General features: G+C 41.4%; 1 protein-coding gene across 4 annotated transcripts in view; it reads left to right on the top strand.

Annotated features, from left to right (window-relative positions):
* Positions 1–26,127, top strand: part of MACO1 (macoilin 1) — a 59,414-nt gene extending 33,287 nt beyond the window's left edge. For all 4 annotated transcript variants that reach the window (XM_080654987.1, XM_080654986.1, XM_080654988.1 and 1 more), the window contains 5 exons: positions 10,182–10,340; positions 11,661–11,843; positions 15,133–15,253; positions 17,496–17,670; positions 24,199–26,127. In XM_080654987.1, the coding sequence (XP_080511113.1) occupies positions 10,182–10,340; positions 11,661–11,843; positions 15,133–15,253; positions 17,496–17,670; positions 24,199–24,401 (841 nt within the window). In that variant the 3' untranslated portion in view covers positions 24,402–26,127. The remainder of the gene's footprint in view (positions 1–10,181; positions 10,341–11,660; positions 11,844–15,132; positions 15,254–17,495; positions 17,671–24,198) is intronic.
* Positions 26,128–27,111: the final 984 nt, after the last annotated feature.

Genomic DNA, 27,111 nt, shown 5'->3' on the forward strand with positions numbered 1-27,111 from the left:
GTTTATTTTAATCATTGCAGTGATTTAAAACTATGCTATTCTTGGTATAAACGTAGAAATAGAAGCATGATCATGTTTTTTGACTTGAAACCCATGTAGCACTTTAGAACCTAGACATTAATGAATTTAAGCCAGCAATTCACTTAATGAGTCCATACCCAGGTGGTCAAGGAAGATATTTATCTATGTTGTACGGATATATAAAGTTTGAAATAACACAAATTATCTGGGGGCAGAGTCTGCATTAGAAAAATTTTTATGTTGAGTACTAAGACTTCATTCTAATCAAACAGATTGTAGTTTCCTCCCTAGAATTCAGAAGGAACTACTATAAAACTTTGAGTCAGTACCCCTGCTGGCACATAATAAATTAAGATTTGCAGCTAAGGGGATTAGAGGTGGATTCCCTGAAGGGGAGGTACTTCTAGCAAAAGGAACTATGCTCTTTAAATGTTACTCACCCTATCATTTAGAAACTGGCTCTTTGAATACTTTGACAGTCAACATGAGTATACTTCAGTCTGTACACATCTTTTGGAGATTTTGAGATCTTTTTTCTAGCCAGCTGAGACTCTGGCTAGAACACAAAACAAATTTTGTGTTTGTTGTTTATTGTTTTGTTTTTATGGGGAAAATGCAACTCTTCTCTCTCATAAGGTGCATTTCACCTTTCTTTTTATATTTTTAAAACATTTTTATTGATTTCAGAGAGGAAGAGAGAGGGAGAGATAGAAACATCAATGATGAGAGAGAATCATTGATAGGCTGCCTCTTTCACGCCTCCTACTGGGGAGCCTGCAACCCGGGCATGTGCCCTTGACTGGAATTGAACCCGGGACCTTTCAGTCCACAGGCCAACGCTCTATCCACTGACCCAAACCAGCTAGGGCCACTTCACCTTTCTTGATAGAATGCTGTAACAGATTTCAAACAGAAACACAGAATAATGAACTCAAAAGGACCACTGCCCTGTCCCTTCCCTTGGCTCTAGAGCAGTGGTTCTCAACCTTTCTAATGCCGCGACCCTTTAATACAGTTCCTCATGTTGTGGTGACCCCCAACCATAAAATTATTTTCGTTGCTACTTCGTAACTGTAATTTTGCTACTGTCAATGAATTGTAATGTAAATATCTGTGTTTTCCGATGGTCTTAGGCTCTATAGCAGCAGTTCTTAACCTGTGGGTCACGACCCACAGGTTGAGAACCGCTAGCAGGGTCGCCTAAGACCATGGGAAAACACAGATATTTACATTACGATTCATTGACAGTAGCAAAATTACAGTTACGAAGTAGCAACGAAAATAATTTTATGGTTGGGGGTCACCACAACATGAGGAACTGTACTAAAGGGTTGCGGCATTAGAAAGGTTGAGAACCACTGCTCTAGAGTCAGTGCTGCAGATGCACCCACCCTAAGAAGTGAGACAGGGCACAGGCATGAGGGGGAGGCCAGGGTTCAATCATCTGTATTTAGTACTACACCAGGCACCAGAGTGTTTGGACCACATACTCTTCCAAACAGGACAGCTAATTGTGGCTTGAGCGAGGGGGCGGGGGAGGGGGGTGTTGCAGACCCAATGTTGTTAAATCTGGTATTTTGAAGAGATGCCGAAAATAGATATCTTTATGTGAAATCTACCAGTTAAAAAAATTGTTTTTAACATCATGTGGGGAAGGGTCAAACAAAACATATTTATGGACCAGATTAGTTCACCAGTTTGCAACCTCTGCACCTGACCCTTCCTGTTATTCTTACATTTCCCTCCCTCCTACCCCCTGCCCCCACTAATCCACGAATCAAACTTGACTCTTATAGGAAGGACTTTTGTTAGGGATTATCCGGTAAATCCCATTAACTAATTTGCCATGTACTATTGGGACCTTTTTGCCTCCTCTCCTTTAGTTCCTTGTGCTCCTGGAAAACATGCACTTTTGACAGCACTCCGCCCCCAAAGACTAACCCCTTTATTTTTGAATCCTCACACCTGACTAGGAGGCTTTCAGACCACTTAGAAGAGAGGGGACAGCCTTGTGATAAGAAGGCAGTTTAGGTTTCTGGTATTCCTCAAACAAAACAGAACTGCTTAGGCCTCCTGTACGCAGGGCTGGTGACTTCTTCCATGCCAAGATGTTTTTCTGCCATGATTTTAGAGCAAAACACACACCAAAACTTGGTACATGGACACTAGTTATTCACAGATTTCACAGGCCAGCTAGTTTAGAATTTGGACCTTTTAGTACCATCCCTTATAATGTCAGGCCTGATGTCAAAGAAATGCCTGCTCTCCTCTTTCCTTAGGGAGCCAGAGCAGGACAATAAACTGTAGCTCTAGAATCCAGATTTAGAAAAACCATTGGGGTTTTTTTTTTATTGTTTTAATAGGAACTGATGAATGGAATGTAGATTTAGGAACTGAACCATTATCTACTTCAGAAAGTTAAGGCCCCCTTTTTTTGGAATGACCTAAAAAGTTTGTAAAGTAAAAGAGTTGGATTTTCCCTAAGACTTTTAGAATGTTCTAAAACTGGTCTATAACATGGGAAAATCTAAGAGCAACAGTGAAAACTATGGGAAGTCCATTAACAGCCTCCTCTATTAAAATAACTTTTCTCCCAATTATAAAGTAACAATTAAAAAAGTTGAAAATAAGTTATATATGTTGATTATATCCACCTTTTAAGATAAAGAAAAGATAGCGCCTCTCTCTCTCTCTCTCTCTCTCTCTCTCTCTCTCTCTCTCTCTATATATATATATATATATATATATATATATATATATATATATTGATTTCAGAGAGGAAGGGAGAGAGAGAGAGAAACATCAAGATGAGAGAGAATCATTGATCATCTGCTTCCTGTGCACACCCCCTACTGGGGATTAAGCTCGAAACCTGGGCATGTGCCCTTTACTGGAATTGAACCCGAGACCCTTCAGTCTGCAGGCCAATGCTCTAGCCACTGAACCAAACCAGCTAGGGTGCCACTATCTTAATATATAGCCTCCAAGTCGTTTTTCTTTTTTTGTTCTTTTTACTGACTGTATCATGAGCATGCTCCCTTGTCATTGAATATTCTTCCTCAGTGGTTTTTTGATAGTTGCATGTCAGATAGACACATGAATATACAATTTAGCCAATCTCTGTTGATTATTTAAGTGTTTCTTAATTGTAAGTAATGCTGCAACAAACACACTTTTACATAAATCTTTCTATCACCAGTCTTCTGAAGAAATATCTGGGAGTAGTATGCATCAACAGATATGAACATTTTAAGGACTTTTACAAACTATCAAATCTGACCACATCCTTTAAAGACCTAATTAAAAATACTAGTTTGTGGCACTTATACCTTTATTCTTGAAGGATTTCAAGAAGTCAGTTGTTCATTTCCCAAAATGACCAGTTGTGTGAAAGTCTCTAGGGTTCCTTTTCTGCATTTCTTTGTATTCCTTAATGAAAATGAATGTGTTTGCCTTTTGTGTTTGACAGATCAGGGAGCAGAGGCAGAAGGTATTTTGTAATATGCTTTCATCTAGTAATTAGGTCATCAGGCTGTTGCTTATTTTTGGATGCTTGTGCCTGGTAAGCAATTGTGAGACCTGAGACTGCTTTATTTTGCTGCTTCTGAAGCTGTGGTTCATAGGATATACCTGAGCAGCTTCAAGTCAGTGATGAGATATTTTCACGTTTTTATGAGAATGACCCATGCTGCCTGTCCTATCAGTGTGAGTGAACTGAAAAGGGGAGAGGGGAAGGACTTATGGAGAGGATAAAGACTATTTGGGGGTAGGGGGCAGATCTTTGATTTATGAGCTCAGCTTTCTGCATAGACAGCTGTGCGGTCCCTAAGCAAGTCTTGTCTTGTGTGATTAATGTATACCAGGGGATCTCCTAATGGAATTAGATACTTACCAAGATGGAGCAGTTGCTCTTCATTCATTCTTCTCCTGCCTTCTTGATAAACAAGAACCTACTTGCCCCGTCTCCTTCAGCCATTATTTAAACTAAATATCTGACGGCCTGCTATAGATAGGTTTTTAGAGCCTCCTCTGTCATAACACTGATCTGTTCTATCTAAGGACAGAGTGTGGGTTAGAGACATGGTCTGGAACAGTGGTCGGCAAACTCATTAGTCAACAGAGCCAAATATCAACAGTACAACGATTGAAATTTCTTTTGAGAGCCAAATTTTTTAAACTTAAACTTCTTCTAACGCCACTTCTTCAAAATAGACTCGCCCAGGCTGTGGTATTTTGTGGAAGAGCCACACTCAAGGGACCAAAGAGTCGCATGTGGCTCGCGAGCCGCAGTTTGCCGACTACGGGTCTGTAAGGATTGGAAGAAACTTTAGAAATATAGTTCCAGCTTCTAATTTGATAGCCAATTGGTTCCTGGCTTCAGAAAACTTAGTCTTTTTAGAAATAAGATACATGGAAACGACTAAGAACCAGAACAAATTTTAAAAAGTACAAGGCAATGAATGGTTTCGTGCCAAACGAGAAGCGTCAACAGTAACGGCTTTCAGATTTCAGAATGAGAGGGAACTTTGGGCCCTGGAGCTCAGCACCTCATGCTGGAGAGTTTGTTCAGTTGTTTGTTTTTATTTTTTAACTGGGCCTTAGAGAATGAGCAAAATTTGAAAGTTAGAGTCTGTTCCTCCCAGGTAAGGGGTATAATAAAAGGCAGAAGATGTCTGGAAACGAGGAGTGGGTGGTTTTGACTTGTGCGACAGGTTTTGTTCAGTCACTTGGCTGTATAATTTGGAGAGGACCTGAAGCCCTTTTCTTAGAAAGCAAGCAGAATTGTAAGGGCCGTGTTGTCCTGGAGAGCCTATAGCATCTTTGTCACTAGCACTTAAGAGTTCAGAGAGAGCCAGCAGGGCCAAGGCTTCCTATCTTCCTGATGGGCTCATGGGACCAAGCCAGCAGATATACACTTAGGTAGTTTTATGGAGTGTGACTCATAGAGTATTTAGGGAACCTAGTCGTCCCTAGGTAAAGTCCTGGCTGAGAAAAGGTCTCCCTCTTTTTTGTAAGACTTGCTTCCTGGGGAAATTTACTGCCCCAAAGACTTAAGTTCCTCTGTGCTTCTCAGTCAGGTCTCAAAGCTTCAGGCTTTATTAAAACCTTGAAGTTACTGGAGCCTTTTAAACTTTCAATGAAATCATCTTACTGTGGGCTGTAATTCAAGTAATTCACAAAAGTTAAGGATTACAGATATTTAGACATAAATATCTTCCAATGTTTCCCTACACTTACTAGTAAAAACAATACCCCTTTCAACTAAAAGCTGACACTTAAATACTGTCCTTTGTTTTACTACCAGGTATACTTCAAGATACTCAAAAGATATTTTTCCTATTTAGCCTGCCTGAAAGGCTAATATTTGAGATTCATTCTTCTGGAGGTTATTAAAATGTAAATCTTTTCCTATTAAAATTAAATAATTATCCACCATTTACATTGTAACTTACCTTAGGTGGGAAGGTTGAGGGAGAAGGTGAGATAGAGTTAAGGTTTGGAGTGGGTAAGAGGAATCCTCAACTTTTCAATTTTGCTTTGAAGTCAGCCCAGCCATCAGAGTGCAGACCTGAGAAAGTTCTGCTCTGGATGGTCCCAGCTCTTGCTTGTGAGTTGGGAGTTCAGATGTAGCTTCACAAGCTTAGAAGTTGAGTGCTGTCTTCTAAAATGATCAATAAAGTGGCTAGGTGCCTGGGCCTAATAGGTAACATTTTCAGTTGGCTAGAACCCTGGCTTGTCGAATTGGCACAAATGGACTTATTTATTGGACATAGACTCTGGCTTTGCCATGGGCCCTGTCTGTATTCCAAGTGGTGACACCATTAGACAGCCTTTGCGGGGGTGAGAAGTAGTGCCACAGGAGCTGGGCAAGCTGGAAGTGCATTTATTGCCTGCCTAAGCCTTACCAAAGTTTGCCTAAGATGTCTGGCCCCCCTCTTTTTTTTTTTTTTTGATGAGGTTGCAGTTCTTCTGGAGGAAATTTGCCTTTACCCCTTAATCTATTATGTAGGGAAGAGAGTAGGATTTAGCTCTCAAAAATGGGGTATGAGCTCACAGATGAACTTTTTTCCTTCTTTTTTTGATCCCTATTTACTGAAATGCGTTTTAGGGTTATAAACTATTACTTCTGTCTCATGTTCTTCCTGACCACTTGCTTTAAATTTATATTATAGCTATTGACATTTTAATAAAATCTCATGAATACATTTGAAGATTTTGCATTAACTTCTTAACACCAGTAGTTCTTGGTGCATCACATCAATAAATTATATATCTGTACTAGAGGCCCGGTGCACAAAATTTGTGCACTTGTCGGGGGTGGGGGGAGGTCCTCAGCCCGGCCTGAGCCCTCTTGCAGTCCGAGAGCCCTTGGGGGATGTCCAACTACCACCGAGGCGGGAGAGGCTCCCACCACCACCGCTGCGCTCACCAGCCATGAGCCCAGCTCAGGGCTTCTGGCTGAGCGGTGCTCCCCCTATGGGAGCGCACTGACCACCGGGGGCAGCTCCTGCATTGAGCATCTGCCCCCTGATGATCAGTGCGCATCATAGCTACCGGTCGTTCTGCTGTTTGGTCAATTTGCATATTAGCCTTTTATTATATAGGATTTTTACCTATGAAGTATTGACCTTCAGCATCAAAGGATTAAGTATATCATTAAGACAGGTAGTAGTTATCTATCTAATAAATGCCCCTGGCTCTTGACTGGCTTGATTCAGTTTTATGTACTTATCACATAATTCATTTAAAACTCATGCAGACACTTTTTAATAACCATATGCAAAAACTGAACTATATCTTAGAAAATAAGATTGTATAGTACATTCACACAATGGAAATTATGCAGCAATAAGATATGTAAACTGTACATACGTTACTCTCTTACCAAATATTAAAAATATTTACATGTGTGAAGAAAGATAAAGGAAAAAAAGACAGAAAATAAGTAAACCAAATGTGAATAGTGAGTGGTTCTGTCTGGATGAGAAGATTATGAGTTATTACATTTTTATTCTTCATACTTTTCTGTTGTTGTATGCAGTTTTTTAAAACTATAGACTGGGTACCACTTCTATAATGAAAAATAAATCCAATTAGGATCGGGAATCAAACCGTGACCTCCTGGTTCACAGGTCGACGCTCAACCGCTGAGCCACACTGGACGGGCAGATCAGTGTTTCTTAAACTGGGTAATGCTGGTGCTAACTCAACGGTTTGCTGCAACTGTTTGGAAAACAGTAATTCAGAGTTTTACAAAATTGATGGTAGCAGTTTTGAAAATCCTGAAGCATTTTAGTTCTGTGTCTTGTGAAATTATTTTATTTTTTAAAATAAACCTTTTATTGAATTATAACACACATCCACAAAAGTACACAAATCTTAAGTGTACAACTTACAAATTTTCAACATACCTTTGTAACCACATCATTTTATATATTTTTTGTTTTGTGCTATGTCTTTGACAAAATTTTCATAGTTCTTTTAAAAATACATTGTTGTTTAGTGTTCTGTGGTTTCCATAAGTTACATTCTAGGTATTCTGCACTTTTTGCTCTCATAATTTTATTAACTCTTCGAGTTTTTACATTTTTCAAGGAGCTCTAAAATTTAATTCAGAATATTGCTATTCTTAGTTCATGGCAAAAAAATTTGGCTTTTATCAATTAAAAATGCAAAAAGGTAATAACTGCAAATTATTGACGTCTAGCCTGTGCAGATTTAATTTTTCTTTCATTCCCAGTGTGGCACACGTTTCCCCCAGTTGGCTGGTTGTGTGGAACTTGATTCCTGTGCCTCTGCATATGATACAGCTCAGGTTGCTAATCTGAAGAAGCAGATCAGCAGCCAGCAGTAAGTGTGTCAAGCCTAGAAATGCTAGACCAGCTGGGAGGAACTTTACAGACGTTAGCTTCAGGTGGGGAAACTGAGTCCTGGAAGGTTACATGCCTCCTCCAGGGTCACAGAGTTGGCACCAGAACTGAGTCTAGAACCCCATTACTAAACCATGCTAAGTCCCTATTCTCATCTTAAAATTCACCCTTTCTACTGAAAATGCAATCCTCAGACTGCGAAATCAACTTCTGAAGAAAGATAAATTACCTAACACGTTTTCCAGCCAAACTTCTTAATAGGGATAACCTGACAGCATTGATCTATTTTGGAAAATATCCCTTGGGTTACTTCGGGCAAATGAGGGATGGTGTGGGATGCTATAAATGCCCGTCAGTAATTGTTTAGAGCAGTTCCGGGAGGACATTCAACTGGAATAACCCTGGCAATAGGGAAAGTGTGGCGTGATGTTGACTTGTGACCCTTCCCTGGGGAGCAGCTGTGTCAGGAGACCTGACAGAGCCTCTGGAACACAAAGTCTCCAGTCTGTGCTCCTCGTCACTGGGCAGGGAGACTAACTACTGTGCCTGGGAGATGACCATCAATGTTATATTCCTTATTGTTTTTGAGATTTTATTTCAATTGGCGAAAGGTAGATAAGTAAATAAGGCTGCTCTTTGGTTTGCTAAGAGAGGCCAGGGAACATATTTAGTAAGTACTAATAACTGTAGTGGGCCCTGGAGATTTAGTGCTTAATAAAACATGTCTGTCAGGACTTAGTCTGTGGAGCTGGCAATCCCAAGGAGAGATCACCATCACCTTCCAGAAATCCTTGGTTCTGTTGGTATGTTGTTTAGGGCATTGCACAAATATCATCAGAGCACACTGATTTCTGCCTACCTATAAGTTTGTAGAGAAAGGTGTCTTCTGAGTCTCACATGGCAGCCATCCTTGGTCTAACCTCTAGTGCCACTCGCCAAAGTACCATCCAGCAGACCCATTCTATCCTTTCTCACTCTGTTCCCGGAGTACAAGCCTTTCTCAGAGGCTCTGTCCCTCAAATATCTATGGCTGCTTATGCCTTTGAGCTTTTGGACATGTTTTCTCCCTTATTTAGAATGCCCCTTCCTCCCCTTCATTTCTCCAAATCCTGCCCAACCGTTAAGGCCCAACTCAGTTCCCATCTTCTCTCCTCAGAACTCATGTGGCATTCTACCCATACCATGCTATGGGTGATATAACTACAATTCAGCCTACTGGTGAAGCGTGGACTCTGGAGTTAGCCTGTCTGTGTGACCTTAGCCAGAAGCTTTCCTGAATCTAGATTTCTTCATCTTTAAAAGTGGGAATAATAATTGCCCTTAGCCATAAGTTGTGTAGAATGAATGAGTTCATACTATTAAAACCCATAGAAGAATGCCTGGTACATAAGTTCTCATTAAATATTAGTTATTATTCCTTCTAGCATGTATGTAAACATGGTCTTCCTTGTGTTGTTTAATAATTTTAAGTATTTATTGGCCCCTAGTGAAATTATAAAATCCTCTCATGAAGAAAGCGGCTTGATTTTACACTTTTTCTTGACCTTTTCTAGTCATACATGTGCATATAATAGTTCCCCAATTCATGAAGCTAATGCTGTATTAAATAAAGAAAATAGGTGGAACAGAAGTAAGGAATTGAAGAGAAAATATAGGCTTCAGTTCACAGATGGTGTTTTCTTATGATTCTTAGAGCATGCAATTTGTTCTTTTTTTCTTTCCTTATCATGAGTCTAATGAGCTCTTCTGTCACACTCACCAGAGGTATGAACATCATTTAGCAAGGATGCTAGAAATTTCAGGAGGTTGTTTCAGACACTGTTTTCTTCTAGGCCTGTGCTGGGATGGAATCTTAGACAGTAGATTCTGATCTATCAGAATATCTCAAAGCAGGTGGGTCCTGAGCTGGGTGTTACTAACATACCTCCCTTGCTGAAGGGCATGGGCAATTCATCAATAGGGAGGGGACCTTACCCTTCAGCCACCCTCTCTTTGCCTTTCCCTTCTCCTCTATTAGCAGCTTAGATGCTCACAAGCACCATCTTTACCTGTCAGTGTTCACAAACATTTGGGGGAAATCAGAGGTTACCTTCTGGTGGGAAGAGGTGGGGACCCAGGCAGAAGCTTTCAATAAAGAGCCAATTGCAGATAGGAGTTGTGGTGATGGCAGGAGCTGCCAGAGGGGTCCTCGGCCATTCACCCAGCAGTCTGGGACTTTAGCCAGGGTCTCCACAGAGCCCCATGGGTGCCCTCTCTGTGATGAAAATGCTGTGTTTCTCCTTCTCCTAGGCTGGAACAAGACATTAAAAAATTAAAGGCTGACCTGCAGGCCAGCAGGCAAGTGGAACAAGAGCTCCGCAGTCAGATCAGCTCCCTCTCTAGTACCGAGCGAGGGATCCGCTCAGAAATGGGCCAGCTCCGGCAGGAGAATGAACTGCTGCAGAACAAGTATGTGCACCTATCAGGCCTTTTATGAGCCATGTGGCCTCACTGCTTCTTTTGTTTCCAGGGATTGGAGCACAAGATTCATGATGACAAAGGGATCGAGCAGAGAGGTTTTTAAATAAAATGTATAAAATGTTTAATTTAATACCAGACATGTTATAAAATCTGTAAGAACCTATTTCATTTCAACAAAGTTTATTAATATTGCTATTTTGTCTTTTCTCATTTAATGACTTCTCTTAATTTAAAATAGTTATCAAGTTTGTATGATAATATACGGAAAGTTGACAAGAAATATTTCTGCCACAATTCGAAGCTCTTGCTCCTTTGAGTGAAAGTTTCCAGAGCATTGTACTCTATTTACTTTGATTTCCAAAACTAAATGACATTGAACTTTGATTTTACTTGAAGAGACAGGCAAAAAGCCAGCTCTTCCGTGTGAATTCTTATGCTTTCTACTAATTCATTCTGGAATTATTTCTTGACTCAATATGGGTCTGTCCTTTTTTTTTTTTTTTTAATTTCTTCACACTGTGTGTCTACAGTGGTGATTAATACTATAGGCTTTGGATTTTCTGGGCTTGCCGCATTGAAAGAGTAGTTCTTCAATGTTTTTAAGGAATGCAACTCAAAAGTTCAAGCATTATAGGTAAATAACTTCTTCACTGCTCTGACCCACATATGTGGTGGCTGTAGCATTGAAACATAGAGAACATCTCACCCTTATTGATATATTTAGATAAACTGACCTTATATTGTTAAGTTAAGCTGGGGGGTGGTTGTAGACAGGGAAGGGAATATGGCTGAAATTTCCATCTGAAATGAAGCATTCTATGACCCTACCAGATCTAGTTTGGGATACTCTAGAAAAACCATCTCACAGCTGGAAAGGAAAAGCAGCAGAATAATTATATTCAGGCAAAGAAAGATATTCCCCCATTCACCCATTACCTCAGTTTCAGTGGGGCTGTGCCTTGGTCAGACTGAAGTTCTTTCAAGGTGCTTTGGGACACTTGAATTAGTTCTGCTGTTATATTTCCCTCTGATAGAAACTCGTTTTACCCTATTTTCTGAATGACCTTCTGTAGCTAGAGCAGAAGCTAGGTCTGTATCTTGTATGGCAGCTTGCTTATTGGTATTTAGAAATTGTTAAATAATTATGACATTGTGTTCTACCTGGGCATTCTGGGAGTTGACATTTATGTTTGCTGTTCAAACCTCTTTTTTACTTTGGCCTTAAAATGACAAAGAGGAGCCATGTTTTTCCAGGGTTCATAGTGGGTATTGTAATTGTAAAACTGTGTGATAATCATTTCCATATAGGTTACATAATGCTGTGCAAGTGAAGCAAAAAGACAAGCAGAATATCAGCCAGTTGGAAAAAAAGCTAAAAGCTGAGCAGGAAGCCCGAAGCTTTGTAGAAAAGCAGTTAATGGAAGAGAAAAAGAGGAAGAAGTTAGAAGAAGCTACTGCTGCCCGGGCTGTTGCATTCGCTGCTGCGTCTAGGTATGTCCGTATCACCTGAGTGCTTAATCTATGGTTGGCTTTCCTTGTACCAAGACAGCCATGGGAATTTGATGCCTCGGGCAGGATTAGAAATACAATAGTCGTGCATGGATGGATTGCTTTTAATTATGGTTTTATTAGCTGGCTTAAACTCCATCTGTACAAGTTTGAACTCTCTTATACCAACTTCATCCTCGGTGATCTCCTCCATAAAGTGAGGGGAGGATATCACCATGCCTCCCACACCTGGGAGGCAAAGAGCTGCTCATAAAAGGGCTTCCAGCTCTAGCTGGTTTGGCTCAGTGGATAGAGCATCCGCCTGTGGACTGAAGAGTCCCAGGTTCGATTCCCAGTAGGGGGCATGCAGGAGCAGCCAATCGATGATTTCTCTCTTATCATTGATGTTTCTATCTCTCCCTCTCCCTTCCTCTCTGAAATCAATAAAAATATTTCTTTTAAAAAAAGGGTTTCCAGTCACTTTCTTCCAGACTGATAATTACTAAACACTTTGAAAGAACTAATCTAGAATTTTGTACTCTTTTTAGAACCATCACTACTCCCTACTCTTTGGTGTGTGTTTCTGAAGTTTTTATCTTAAAACTAGAGGCCCAGTGCACGAATTCGTGCACATTGAATGGAAATTCATTAAAAGAAATATTTTAATACTGCTATTTGCCCTTTTTCTCTAATAGAAGTGTCAACCAAATTCACAATTGACAATGACAGATGGAAACACCCGATTGGTGCCAGCGAGAGCTTTATATATATAGCTAAACTTGCTTAACTGGACTTGCTTTCTGATTTAGCTAAACTTTTTTCAGCTCAGTGAAGCACTCCAACTTCTCTTTCAGGTAATTGTTAGCAACACAGCAGTAAATATCAACACGAAGCAGATTATTATTGTAGATCATGCAGGGAGAACAAAGGGTAAAATATTTAACTGCAGCAGTGTTTGACTGTATTCTGTGCAGTGAGAAAACCTGAAGTCATTTTCAAAGTCCACCATTTCTTCTTTTCAGTTGGGTCAAGTTTTAAGCTTTCTAAATCTCCATTTTCTGGCTAATGAAAAGAAAATAGGATCCCACCAAGTCTCCTATCTACCTACTCCAGGACTTCTGTGAGGATCAAATGAGATGAGGCACGGGAAAATGCTTTACAGACATTTGGTTAAAGTGTGAAATGTTTCCACCTGGCTATAAAGCAAGTCGTGTTCCTGGGCTGAAGAAACTCCAAGGAAGCTAGTTGCTAGGGAGAGGAGCTGGGCATTACTACATGACGTCATTACCCAGCGCCCACGACCGCTGTTTCCAGGCTGGGCTGGGCTATGGACTGCATTTTGTGCCATGGGGTCTCGGCAGTATCAGCTGCAATTTGGTGGGGTGTTGCTCTAGGGTGGTGGTGGGGCCTGTGTCCCACTTGGGGGAAGCCAAGTGTTGCTTTGTGGGCACCAGGTCCACGGTGCCGTTTCTCTGTCAATGGCCAGTGCGCATCATGGCAGCTCTTACGTTGAGCGTCTGTCTCCCTGGTGGTCAGTGCGCGGCATAGCGACTAGTCGGATGGTCGGACACTTATCATATTAGCCTTTTATAAATATAGATGGAAGAGAGGTAAAATCTTGGTTCCCAAGTACTATGTACTAACTCTCATGTCTTTGTTGGATATCAGCAAATTGTCAAATGATCTGGAGAAGATGGGGGGAAAGGAAACAAGTCACTCTTAGATGTCATTGAACTTGTGGAGTGATGCAAATTAGGGACCACTTCCTATACCATTGAAAAGTATGCAAATATTTCAAACTTGATATGTAACTGCTATCTGAATATAAGCAAGGAGAGAAAATAGTTAAGAGCCTCTTTGTTCGTTTTTGGCTTCTACTTCACTTTTTTTCCTTTGTTTTCTTGACTAGTGAAGTCATCTGCATGGTAGAAGTCAGTTACGGGTTTACAGATGCAGAGTGAGGGTAAATTATTATTTATTTTATTTTAAGTTTCTATCGTAATTTGTATCTATGTGGTATAATTCTACTGGCATTCTTTCTTGAGTTTGCTTTTTTGTATTTGGTGTGTTAATAGCCTTCTTTTGGGTTCTGGCATTTGCAGAATAACTGATCAATCCTCAGCTTACCTTTTAGGCAATAACAGCAGGAGAGGACTCTTTCTCCTCTGTGGTCCTGCCTCGCCCCCGCAGACTCTGTACGCAGATAGCGAAGCTCACTTGGCTTAGCATCTATACAGACCACAAAACCCTTTATTGGTCTGCCTCACCCTCACCTACTCCAATGTGGAGTTTTTTGTTTGCTCATTGTTTGAAGATTTGAAAGCATTTCTGAAGCACTTATACTTGCAGGAGATTTTTCTGAATAATAATCCAGTGTGGCCAGTGCTGTCCTTAATTCATCTACCACCTACCCCCTGTTTTTTGTTTTTGTTTTTTTTTTCCAAAAACCCACTGAGAAGTATATGACAATTCCTTAACCATGTTGTATAGTGCCTCCTATATCTGAGAATCAGTAAGTTGGTTTTCTTCTCTACTCTAAATCCCTTTTGTTTCCAGTTAAGCTTATTTGTTTTGTTTTGATCTTACCCTTAGATGGTCCTTATTTGCCATCACTTGTGTAGAGGTCATTTTTATTCTTAACGAGATCTCAAGCCTTTGAGTCTCTGACTGGATCTATATTTTTGTGTAGGCAAGACACCTTCTTTCTCCATCAGGCTGTTTCTGCAATCTTGCCATTATCTTTTGTAGGTTATCCTTATTGTAGCCTTGAGAAGCCACCTAATGCTGCTCCCTTCTTCTGTGGCAACCATGATTAAAGAAAGGTGAAAGTCTCAGGGCATAGTCCCTCTAAAGTGAAAAAAAATTCTGGTTCACTGCCCCCTGCTGGGCATGTCTGGTTCTACCTTGCTCAGTTTGTGTGCATTGTCTCAAGCCATATGGCGGGGTGGGAAGCTTGTTGGGAAACCTCCATTTTTATCCCAGTTCTGGGACCTACAAACTAGGTGACCATGAACTAGTATTATATCTTACTGGTATAAAAGTGGATAATATACCCTATCCCCATAAAGAAGGTAGTGTGGGTGAAGTACCTAGCTTGGTGCCTGGCTCATATTAGATATCCAGTTAATGATAATTATTTTTTAAAAGTTTGTTGAAATTATCAAAGAATAGAGAGAATACCAGACAGCCAATACCTGACTGACTTCCGAGTATAGAGAAATACCAATCCTGCAGTAGAAGTAAACCAATAGTCTTTTAAGTCCCCTTATTTTCTTCTCTTCTTTTTCAAAAGGGGAGAGTGCACCGAAACCTTACGGAATCGGATCAGAGAATTGGAGGCAGAGGGCAAGAAGCTCACAATGGACATGAAGGTGAAAGAAGACCAGATCAGAGAACTAGAACTGAAAGTTCAGGTAATGGGAGAACCAAAGGCTTTCTCGTACTTGAATTCCTCTTCTACGTTGATGGTGACCTATGATATAATGTGGACATGATGCTTTTTGGTACAGGCAAATCCCATTGCATCTGAAAATCTCTGTGACAAGAGGAAGCTCTAATCTTGTCCAGCTCATTGATGTCATATTTAATTTAGTCAGATTCTAATGCAAGTCAGAAATGTTGATGGTTCTTTGACATGTTTTATACCAGAATTTGAATTACTGTAGATTCATTTTATTTTTTTTAGGTTATAGGCCAGATTAGTGTCCTTTGGGATTTATACACCTCTTATCAGCCCTAACCGTGTCTCCATCCCCAGGGAATTGACCATTCTAGGTTGCTCTGAGCTTTTCCAGATTGCAGTTCTGTGCAGAACGTTGCGAGGAAAGCTGCCAATGCTGTGAACGTAGCCCGTTTTGGGAGCCATGTGTACCGTGGCCAAGTATTTGGCATTGGCACTTCAAGGGAACATTTAAAATGAATGTCATATATATAAAGTTAGAGTAATTGGACTCACGTGGAACTGGTAAGAAATTACTGGCATGTCAGTGGAGTAAAATAGATGACCTAGAGACAAAACCTAAAGTGTGCGGTAAAGGTGGCATCAGAAATGGATGGGAATGGTGAGGAAAAACAATAAAATTAGAAGGTCATCTCCATCCTACACCAAAAGAAATTCCAGATGAAGAGTTGAATGCAGAAATAAAAAGACATTTTATTTTAAACTAGGTGAATGTATAGTAGAATTTCTTTAATCTTGAAACGGGAAGACTTTCTAAACAAAAATAATGAAGAGGTAATAGGAGACTAAACTTTGGGTGATGAGCACACAATGCAATATATAGATGATGTGTTATAATACTGAACTTATATCAATGTCAGTCACCTCAAAATTTAATAAGTTAAAAATTACATTGCAGTCAAAAATATAATGGAAGAAATCACAAAGCAAAAAATATAAAATATAAATGAGAATAATCAACTGGGAGAGTATAGATATTGCAACAAATATAAATAAGAAATTAATACTCTCGATATATAAATAATTCATAAAAATTGCTAAGCTCAAATATACAGAAAAATAGGCAAAGAATGCCAACAGTTAATTCACAGCAGAAATAGAAATGGCTGATAAGAACATATTACTATATCCTTATTAATCACAAGACATAGATTAAAATTGAGTATCATTTGTCTCCTGTGAAATTAGCAAAGAATTTTTAAATGATAATATCAATGTGAGTGAGCCTGCAATGAAACAGGCCTCATACATTGCTGGGGAAGTGTAACCTTCTGGAAAGGGTCATCTACTTTTTAAGTATTTCCCTTGTTAGGACTTCAACCTAAAGTAAATATTTTTTAAAATCTTATTGATGATACATATACAGAGATATTCATCATGGTGGTAATATAAATGCAAAAAAAAAAAAAAAAAGGAAACAATCTTAACAATAGGTGATTCATTTAATAAATTATGGTACATATGTATGTGGGAGTATTATGCAGCCATTAAGAATTACATTTTCAAAGAACATTTGAGATTATATAAGTTTTTCTTAATTATATAAAACTGAACATATACTGTTATCTCATTTATGTTAAAAGATACACATGTGATTAAAAGACTAAAATAATATGTATCAAATTTTCACAATGTTGGGATTTTGGGTGATTTTCATTTTCTTCTTTGAACTTTAATATATTTTAAAATTCTCTATAATAAGTGTGGCTATCTCTTTTAAAATGAAGAAATTAAAATGTCTCTACACATATATTTATTGGTTACATTACCAGATGTTTTAAGTGGACTTATTCTGCAGTGTGCCCTATTAAAATAATTAACATTTTTACAATTGTTAGTGCAAATTGAGAGTAGAATTTTGGCAAATTTGATTACAGTATTACAGCAACATTTGCAACTGGCAGCCAGGAAAACGTTCTTTTTGGTTCTGAATTAAGCTTGCAAGACAGTGTCTTATTTGGAGACAGAAAAACCCAACATAGTCAAATTTACCTAAACTGTTTTTGTATGTGCACATTACCATATAAATACATTTTGCCCTATAAGTGGTGAGGTCTAAACCTGTAGAATACTAGCATTCTGTGTTCTAGGGGCCAGGTCAATAATAGCAGGATTTTATTTGTGATTTCAGGCTAATTTGTAGACATCGATGCCAAAATTATCTTGTAACATTGCTGCTTTGATGATATTGATAGGAGCTTCGGAAGTATAAGGAAAATGAGAAGGACACTGAGGTGTTAATGTCAGCTCTCTCAGCCATGCAAGATAAAACACAGCACCTGGAGAACAGCCTGAGTGCAGAAACGAGGATCAAGCTCGACCTGTTCTCCGCACTGGGGGACGCAAAGCGGCAGCTCGAGATTGCCCAAGGTAGGAGGACAGCAGGGCCCCCAGGGGAGGTGGTGTGGCTGAGAATGCACAAGGATGCAGAGCATTTCAGTTTTCTCCTTAATGGTTTAAGTGCCCAGCATACAGTTTTGTTGAATTAGAGAACTGCAGAGTCACTCAGAGGTGCTGGTGCAGCAGTACTTACAGGGTCTGTGGGAACATAGAGAGAGGCAGGGACGAAGCCAGCCTGGGGAGTCAGAGGGCTCAGGGAAGCTGATGTCTGAGCTGGGTCTTGAATGATGAGAAAGGGTTAGCCCAGTGAAGAAGCAGCAGAGAGGAGTGAGGACTAGAGAGGCATATAACAGAAGCAGCAGCTTGGGTGAGGCCAGGGAAGCTAGGAGGGGCTGATGTGTTCAGAGCTGCAGCTGGCTGTGCTTGGCTGGAGAGAAGGTTACAGTTGAAGTGGTGAGAGGAGAGTCTGGAGAACTGGCTGTTCACTCAGCAGGTATTTATTGAGACCTCCTGTGTGCCGGGCCCTGTGAGAATCCCTGAGGGACCAGACAGTAACAAACATTTTGGTCTTAGGGACCTCTTTACACTCTTAAAATCATTGAGTACCCCAAAGGTGTTTTTATAAAAACTGGATTATATCTATCAACATTTATCTATTAGAAATGAAAAGTTCAAACATGTATTTCATAATTTATTTTAAAATAACATAAACATATTACTTGTTAACATACATAACATTTTTATGAAAAATATTTTCAAAAAATTTTAATGAGAAAAGTGACATTGGTTTACATTTAGCAAATCTCTAGTTTCTGGCTTAATAAAAGATAGTTCCATTCCCATCTCTTTCTACATTCAATCTGTTGTAATTTCGCTTGCCATGTTGTTTCTGGAAGACTCTTTTATGTCCATGCGGGAATGAGTGTGAAGAAGGCAAATCATGCCTTAGTGCTATGGACCCTGTGGATCCTGTGAGAGGGCAAGCCACGCAGCAAGGCAAGGCCTACTGCCCTCAGATAGAGGCAGAGGGCTTGAAAGGCGAGAGGAGATATTGGGTGGCTTCATGAGGGAGGGGACTCAGCTTTGAAGGATGAATTCTGAGAGCAGAGAATGGCAGGGAAGAACATTGTTACCGGAGGGAATAGTGTAAGTGAAGGAAAGAAAGTGTTGGGAATGTCCAGGTGAGCAGACCAGTGACCTCAAGTTAGGGGACCTGGAAGAAGAGAGTGGGAGATCAGGAGAACCATGAATGAAGCCATACTAGAGAACTTATTTCCTTGGTTTTCAGGAGGAAGGGGGTGAGAAGTTCTGGCTGTTATTTTGGAAATCTCTTTCCAATAGCTGTATGAAAGATGGATTTGAAAGACAGTGGAGGCAGAGAGGTCATTTAGGAAGCTCCCACTGTCCTAGCTAAGAGTGAGGAGTAGGGGAGCAGGATGTCCAGACGGGAGGGAAGGATAAATGTGCCAGAACCAAGAAAGAAGAACAGGAAGGTGTGAGGAATGAAAAGAGAGAGTGAGGTGGAGAACCAAGATGGCGGCATAGGTAAACACCTGAACTGCTGCCTCGCACAACAATTTCAAAACTACAACCAAAAGACAAAATGGACATCATCCAGAACCACAGGAAGGCTGGCTGAGTGGAAATTCTACAACTAGAAGGAAAGAGAAAAGCACACTGAGACTCAGAGGAGCTGCAGGAGGCAGAGGTTCTGAGATGCGGGTGTGGAGAGGACTGGCAACTGAGTACACGGCTGGCTTTCTCAAGTGGGAGTGAGACAAAAGCTCCTGACTGCACTGAACTCCAGTTCCGGGTGAGACTCTGGGGACCCAGACTCATACGGGGTGAAACTGGACTGTCAGGAAAGAGAAAAGCACACTGAAACTCAGAGGAACTGAGGAAGGCACAGGTACCGAGGCACGTGCGCGGAGAGGGCAGGCAACTGAGTACATGGCTGGCTTTCTCAAGTGGGAGGGAGACAAAAGCTCCCGACTGCACTGAACTCCAGTTCCGGGCGAGATTCTGGGGACCCAGACTCATTCGGGGAGAAACTGGACTGTCTGGCAGCGGACGGAACTCAAGGGCAGCTTTCTCTCAGAGGTGCTTGCAGCAATTACCACGGGACACTGAGACACAGGGGCCTATTAGGGCAGGGCTGATGGGAAACCAATGCTGTCTGCTCCACCCTGAGACTCTGCCCCATTCAAGCTGAGCACAGAGGCTTTTGCAAGTCTTCTCCCACAAGGGTGTCTCCAGCACAGAAGCTCTCCCAGCATAGACACAGCTGATCCTCACAGCCAATTGGCCTGGAGGTGAATTCCTCCCAGTGATACCAACAACAATCAAGGTTTAACTACAGCAAGACTGTGCACACAGCCCACAAAGGGGTGCACCAAGAATGTACACCTCAGGTAACTGGGGAGACTGAGCCACTGGGCCCTATAGGACACCTAGCACACAAAGCCACTCTATATCAACTCAGGGAAGCAGCCAAAATGCGGAGACAAAGAAACAGATCACAAATGAAAGAAATGGAGGAAAGCAAACGACTGGATATAGAGTTCAAAACCACGGTTATAAGGTTTTTCAAGAATTTTCTAGAAAAGGCCGATAAATTTAGCAAGACCCTCGATATGAAAAAGGACCAACTAGAAATTAAGCATACACTGACTGAAATAAAGAATAATATACAGAGATCTAACAGCAGACTAGAGGATCATAAGAATCAAGTCAAAGATTTGAAATACAAAGAAACAAAAAACCCTCAACTGGAAAAGAAAAAAAGAATCCAAAAATATGAAGATAGTGTAAGGAGCCTCTGGGACAACTTCAAGTGTACCAACATCCGAATTATGGGGGTGCCAGAGAAGAGAGAGAGCAAGATACTGAAAACCTATTTGAAGAAATAATGACCGAAAACTTCCCCCACCTGGTGAAAGAAATAGACTTACAAGTCCAGGAAGCGCACAGAACCCCAAACAAAAGGAATCCAAAGAGGACCACACCAAGACACATCATAATTAAAATGCCAAGAGCAAAAGACAAAGAGAGAATATTAAAAGCAGCAAGAGAAAAACAGTTACCTACAAGGGAGCACCCATACGACTGTCAGTGGATTTCTCAACAGAAACTATGCAGGCCAGACGGGAGTGGCAAGAAATATTCAAAGTGATGAATAGCAAGAACCTACAACCAAGATTACTCTACCCAGCAAAGCTATTATTCAGAATTGAAGGGCAGATAAAGAGCTTCACAGATAAGAAAAAGCTAAAGGAGTTCATCACACCCAAACCAGTATTATATGAAATGCTGAAAGGTATTCTTTAAGAAGAGGAAGAAGAAGAAAAAGGTAAAGATAAAAATTATGAACAACAAATACATATCTATCAATAAGTGAATCTAAAAATCAAGTGAATAAAAAAATCTGATGAACAGAATAAACTGGTGAATATAATAGAATCAGGGGCATAGGAAGGGAGTGGACTGACAATTCTCAGGGGGAAAGGGGTGTGGGGGGTGCGGGAAGAGACTGGACAAAAAGCGTACACCTATGGATGAGGACAGTGGGGGGGTAAGGACAGAGGGTGGGGTGGGAACCAGGTGGAGGGGAGCTATGGGGGGAAAAAAGAACAATTGTAATAATCTGAACAATAAAGATTTATTTTTTTAAAAAAGAGAGAGAGTGAGTTTGGTTTGGGATGTTTCCATTTGGACTTGCTTCCTGGACACCCAGGTAAAAAGAGTTCATCAGTCATTGGGAGTTTGGGGCCTAAACTCCAGAAATAGACCAAAACCTCTGTGGGTGGGGGGTGGGATATAGAAGTTACGAGAAGTTAGTGAAGCCATAAGAGGGGCTTGGAATGGCCCAGGTGGTAGAGCAAAAACAGAAGGGAGTTAAGAATCTGGCTTATTAATCTGTGGACTCAGGGAAAGCATTTAAAAAGAAGGGTCCTGGGATCCTGCTTTAAAGCTGAACTTCTGATCATACACTGGCTTTTTGCCTGCTTGGCCCAGCTCCCTGAGAAGGGGCCACCTCTCTCTGTAGCATCCCATTTACTCTAATTTGCAAACGTGGAAGAGATTTCCCCCTGCAGTTAAGCAGCACTTGGTCTCCAAGTAGCTGAGGGGAGCTGGGCTTGTCAGCCCAGGAATTCTTCTAAAGCAACAAAGAAGCAGAGAGAAATGTCTTTTTCAAAAGCTCTGGGAATGTTTGCATATTACTGATTAAAGAAATCAAATTTAAATCTGTGTAGAAAAAAAAGGTCCAGTGGCTCATATATCAGATGCCGTAGGTATTTCATTCACCTGAGGCTAATTGTTAAAAGGGAAGGAGGATTTTGATGCTTGCTTAAAGCTGAGGAGACATGAAGGAAGTCCCAGGGAGCAGGTTCTTTCTATGGCTCTTTGCTGCTGCCTTTCCCACTACTTCCCTTCACTGTCATGCTCAGAATATTCTAATAAGAACCCAACTTTGTAATTCAAATCAAACCCCTGTGTTGCTTTTCTCCTTCCTGCTATCTATATCATTTGATTCATCCTGGTTTCAAAATGACTTTCATCTCTGCTACATCCTTTTAAAAACTATGCCACCATGGGCAGCTACATTTTAAATATGTTACCATCTTCCGCAGGACTCAGAATGAGCGACTCAAATGCAACCTCCTTCTTGTCTAAGCATTTAAGTTTCTGAAGTGCTACTCCTAAGTGTTCTTCCTCTAGTGGACCAGGGAGCTTCAAAGAATGATGGAAATTGCGTGGGCTTTGGAACGAAGGGTCCTGGGTTGACATCCTGCTCTGCCTGTTAATAACTGGGCAAGATGCATAACTTGCAGCGCCTCAGCTTTGTACTGGGCTGGGCACTAGGGATACCGTAATGAGAGAAAAAAAGTAGATAGTCCCTGCCCTCATGGAGCTAGCTCATGGCCCAATGGAGAGATGATGAACACAAGTCATCACCTAAGTGAATAGTTACAAGAGAGGTGGAAGAATGTGTAGGCAGGAGTGCAGACTCAAGCCAGACTGCATAGATTTTAATCCTGGCTCTGTTTGTTACTCAACCTCTCTATGCCTGTTTCCTCATCTATAAAATGGATGATGCTGATAATGATTTCTGCCTGATAGGGTTGTGAAAATAAATGAGTTTGTATGTAGAAGTACTTAGAGCAGTGTCTGGCACATATGTGTTAGCTAATATAATTATTACTAGAGGCCCGGTGCACGAATTCATGCACCAGTGGGGTCCCTTGGCCTGGTCTGTGGGATCTGGCTAAAACCGGCTCTCCAACATCCCCTGAGGGCTCCCGGATTGTGAGAGGGTGCAGACCAGGCCGAGGGACTCCACCAGTGCATGGGGCTGGGGAGGGATGCAGGAGGTTGGCCAGCAGGGAAGGGACTGCAGGAGGGCTCCAGGCCGTGTCTGGCCCATTTTGCTCAGTTCCAATCGGCTGGACCCCAGCAGCAAGCTAAACTACCAGTCAGAGCGTCTGCCCCCTGGTGGTCAGTGCGTATCATAGCGACTGGTTGACTGGTCAACTGTCTGCTCTCTGGTGGTCAGTGCATGTCATAGCGAGCAGTTGAGCGGCCTTAGCATATCATTAGCATATTATGCTTTGAATGGTTGAACGGACGACTGGACACTTAGCCTATTAGGTTTTTATTATATAGGATCATTATTACAAAAAGTAAAGTGACAGAAAGGAAAGTTTAGAGTGTGTTGAGAATCTACGAGTTGAGGGGATAGGGTCTGATTTAAATGGGAAAATTAGGGAAAGCTTTGTAAGGAAGTAGAAATAGAAACCCCAGGAGTTAACATAGAGAAAAGCAAGGGAAATAGCCCTGAGGCAGGAAAGGGAAATAGCCCTGGGGCAGGAAAGGGAAATAGCCCTGAGGCAGGCACCCCTGCTTGGGTGAGAAACTAAGTGTAGTGAGGGAGGGTGTCAAAGGCTCAGCCCTTGGCAAACTGGGCAGCCAGTTTGAGTCACTTCAGAGCCCCTGGTGCAGCAGCCACAGAGCCAGAGCTCCATTTATTTTCTATATGAGGACCTGGGGCAGTTCTGAGGCCTTAGTTCTGTATTTCTTGGTCTGATACCCAGGGATAGTCCACCCTCCCAGAAAAATATTGCAGCTGAAGAGGGAGAGCCATAGTTTAAAATCATTCCCTCTTAGGCTGCCATTGGTGACTGCCATGCTCAAAACGTGGCTCCTGGAAATTAACCTCTTTGCTTAGTCACACCTACATAGACAGAATCCCTTTTTACTGTGAAACATGGCCCTCAGGCCAAATCTGGCCTGCTGCCTGTTCTCATACCATCCATTGGCTAAGAATGGTTTCTGTATTCTTCCATGGGTTAAAAAAACACACACAAACATGACAAAGACAGTATGTGGCTCACACACCTATAATATTTACTATTTGGCCCTTTACAGGAAAGTTTGCCTACCCTTACAAACCCTGACATCAAAGCTGAGTCACCCCCACTTGGGGCTGGCCTAGAAGGGCATTGTGTTGGGGTGGGTTAGCCCTTCCTTCTCACTAATAGTGGGTCTTTGATCTTCCAGGACAAATTCTTCAGAAAGACCAAGAAATCAAGGACCTAAAACAGAAGATAGCCGAAGTCATGGCCGTCATGCCCAGCATAACGTACAGTGCCGCCACCAGCCCCCTGAGCCCGGTTTCCCCCCACTACTCTTCCAAATTTGTGGAGACCAGCCCCTCTGGACTCGATCCCAACGCCTCTGTTTACCAGCCCATGAAGAAGTGAAGACCAGCTGTGTTTCACCCAACAATTTGGTTACCAGAAGGCATTGCAAAGGAGCATCTCTGGCAGTCAAGATAACAAAAAGTTTATATTGTATTTTGTGGGACTGTATATGTTGTCATTTTTAAAAAGGGGGGAAAGATAACATCCACATCTGATTAGAACTGCCCATCAGTTTTTCTTGTAAATTTTTAGAAGACCTCACAGAACTTTGCAGTTTATTTTTCTCGGCCAATGCATTAAAACCATTCTTGGATTTCAAGTAGCCAATTTTGCCTTTTATGTAATCTTACAGTTTCCTCTTGAAGAAAGAAAAAAAAAAAAAGGGTTTTGCTTCTCAATCCTCTATTTTGGTTTTGTTTTGTTCTTAAATAAGCAAAACCTGCACATTGGATCCGTGTGGGGTGATAGTGAAAACTTTGTTAAGAGTGAAAGAGTTAAATAACCTAACACAGTTTTGATTGTATAGTTGAATTCAAGAAGGTGATTCTTGATATTACAGAAAACAACATTTGATTACCCCTCTAAGGACCAAATTGAAGGAGTGTCATTTAAGCTGAGGGGAGAGACTCAGGCGATGAGACTAGATGTGTTTGAAATGTTTCTATTCCCATCAGTGTGTTTAGACCTAGAAAATTGCTAGCAGCAGTCTTGTTCACAGTGCCTTGGGAAAAGACATTTCAAGAGGAAACTTGATGATTTTAGACTATTTTCCCCCTTTGTCATCATCTATCTTCTTTCTGTATCAAGCTCCCTGCGGATCCTGCTGTACAACTGGTGGGTAGCTGGGCTGTTCATTACCACCACGCCAGCACTTTCTCTCCGTCATAGAGAGCACCACCGTGCTCTGGGCTTGTCCAAGGGCCAGCACCTTGGGCAGGTGAGCTGGGTGGTGTTTGTGTATGTGAGACTGCAATGACAGCTAATAAAAGCTGCAGTTCTAGGTTCTTTGGTTTTTGTTTCGTTTTGTTTTCATTTCATTTCACTTAACTGTGCTTTTCACTCTTCATCATCTTATGTTTGATGATTTAAAACAAACTTGACTTTTCCTCAGCTCTTGTGCCAAGGAGGGGTTTTTTGTTTGTTTGTTTAAAAAATTCTAAACTCAAAACTCTGCACAAAGATTTCAGTTTCAAGTGTATATTATGCATTGATAGAAAAGTGTTTGCACTGGCAACTTTTGGAAGTGTTTAAGAATTAGGGTGGGGGTGGGGGGAGGGACTGGGAGAGGGAGGGGCAAAGCAAAATTGTATTTGGAAACTAGGAAAATTAAGAAACCAAATAGCTTGGTTTTGCTTCCTTGCCATGGATTCTGGAAGGACATAGTTCTTCTGAAATTTCCTGTTAATTGGCATGTACGTCTCATTTAAAGAAAATTAAGTAGGACAAGCAAGTCAGCAAAATAGAAGTATTAAAAAGAATCATCCTTTTAAACACAGATCTTATTTTGAGATAAAAAAAAACTTCTAGCTTTAGCCAGGTGTGCATGTTGCTGCCATTTTGCATTTTTGAATCATCTTGTGTAATTGTCACCATGAAAGTGTTACTCAGAATTGTCATAGATTTTTTTCATCTTTGTGCAAAAACATGGAAAATTGTCACTGACTTTGTGTTGAGGTTTCCCCCATTTTGCTGCCTTTTGGGACACTATTTTCGTTAAATACTTGGTCTTGGCTGCATTTTTTTTTCCTGTGGGGTTCAAAAGAATAAACATTTTCTTACAGATAAACTAGTTTTCTGCCTTTTTAACTTTTTAGGAGGGCACAACAAGTTTGATTGTTCTGAATGAATCTTAGATTATTGCTCTTGTTCTCTCCTCATCTCAGTTCCCTGTCAGGTGGCCGTGTCCAGCAGACACAGGATTTGGGGTGAATCCATCCAACTGGCTTCACTTCATGTCTTACTTAAGACATCTCCATTCTCATTCTCTTCCTCTTGCTCTTCCTCCCCCATCCTTCCTCTCTCCCTCCCTCTTACTCTCCCTCCTCCCTCTTGCTTTTTTCTTTTTAAACTAGAGGCACGAATTCATGCACCAGTGGGGTCCCTCGGCCTGGCCTCTGGGATCGGGCCGAAACCAGCTCTCCGACATCCACTGAGGAGTCCCGGATTGCGAGAGGGTGCAGGCCAGGCTGAGGGACCCCACTGGTGCACGATTGGGGCCGGGGAGGGACACAGGAGGTTGGCCAGCTGGAGAGGGGCTGCGGGAGGACTTGAGGGTGTGTCCGGCCCATCTCTCTCAGTCCAGATCTGCCAGACCCCAGCAGCAAGCTAACCTACCGGTTGGAGCGTCTGCCCCCTGGTGGTCAGTGCATGTCATAACAAACATTTGAGCAGCCTTAGCATATCATTAGCATATTATGCTTTGATTGGTTGAACAGACGACTGGATGACTGGACACTTAGCATATTAGGCTTTTATTATATAGGATCTTTAGTGTTCAGTGTATTACATATGTCCCCTTCTTTCCCCCATTGATCCCCTACAGCCCGCCCCGCCCCCACCCCAGGCCTTCAGTACCCCCTTGTGTGTCCATGGGTTATGCATATATGCATACAAGGTCTTTAGATAATTACTCCCCCCCCACCCACCTTCCCCTGCCTTCCCTTCAAGATTCCACACTCTGTTTCCTGCTTCCATGTCTCTGGATCCACTTGGTTCATCAGTTTATTTTGTTAATTAGATTCCACATATGAGTGAGATCATGTGATACTTG

The sequence above is a fragment of the Plecotus auritus genome (genome assembly GCF_963455305.1).
Source record: "Plecotus auritus genome assembly, chromosome: 2".
Classification (NCBI taxonomy): domain Eukaryota; kingdom Metazoa; phylum Chordata; class Mammalia; order Chiroptera; family Vespertilionidae; genus Plecotus; species Plecotus auritus.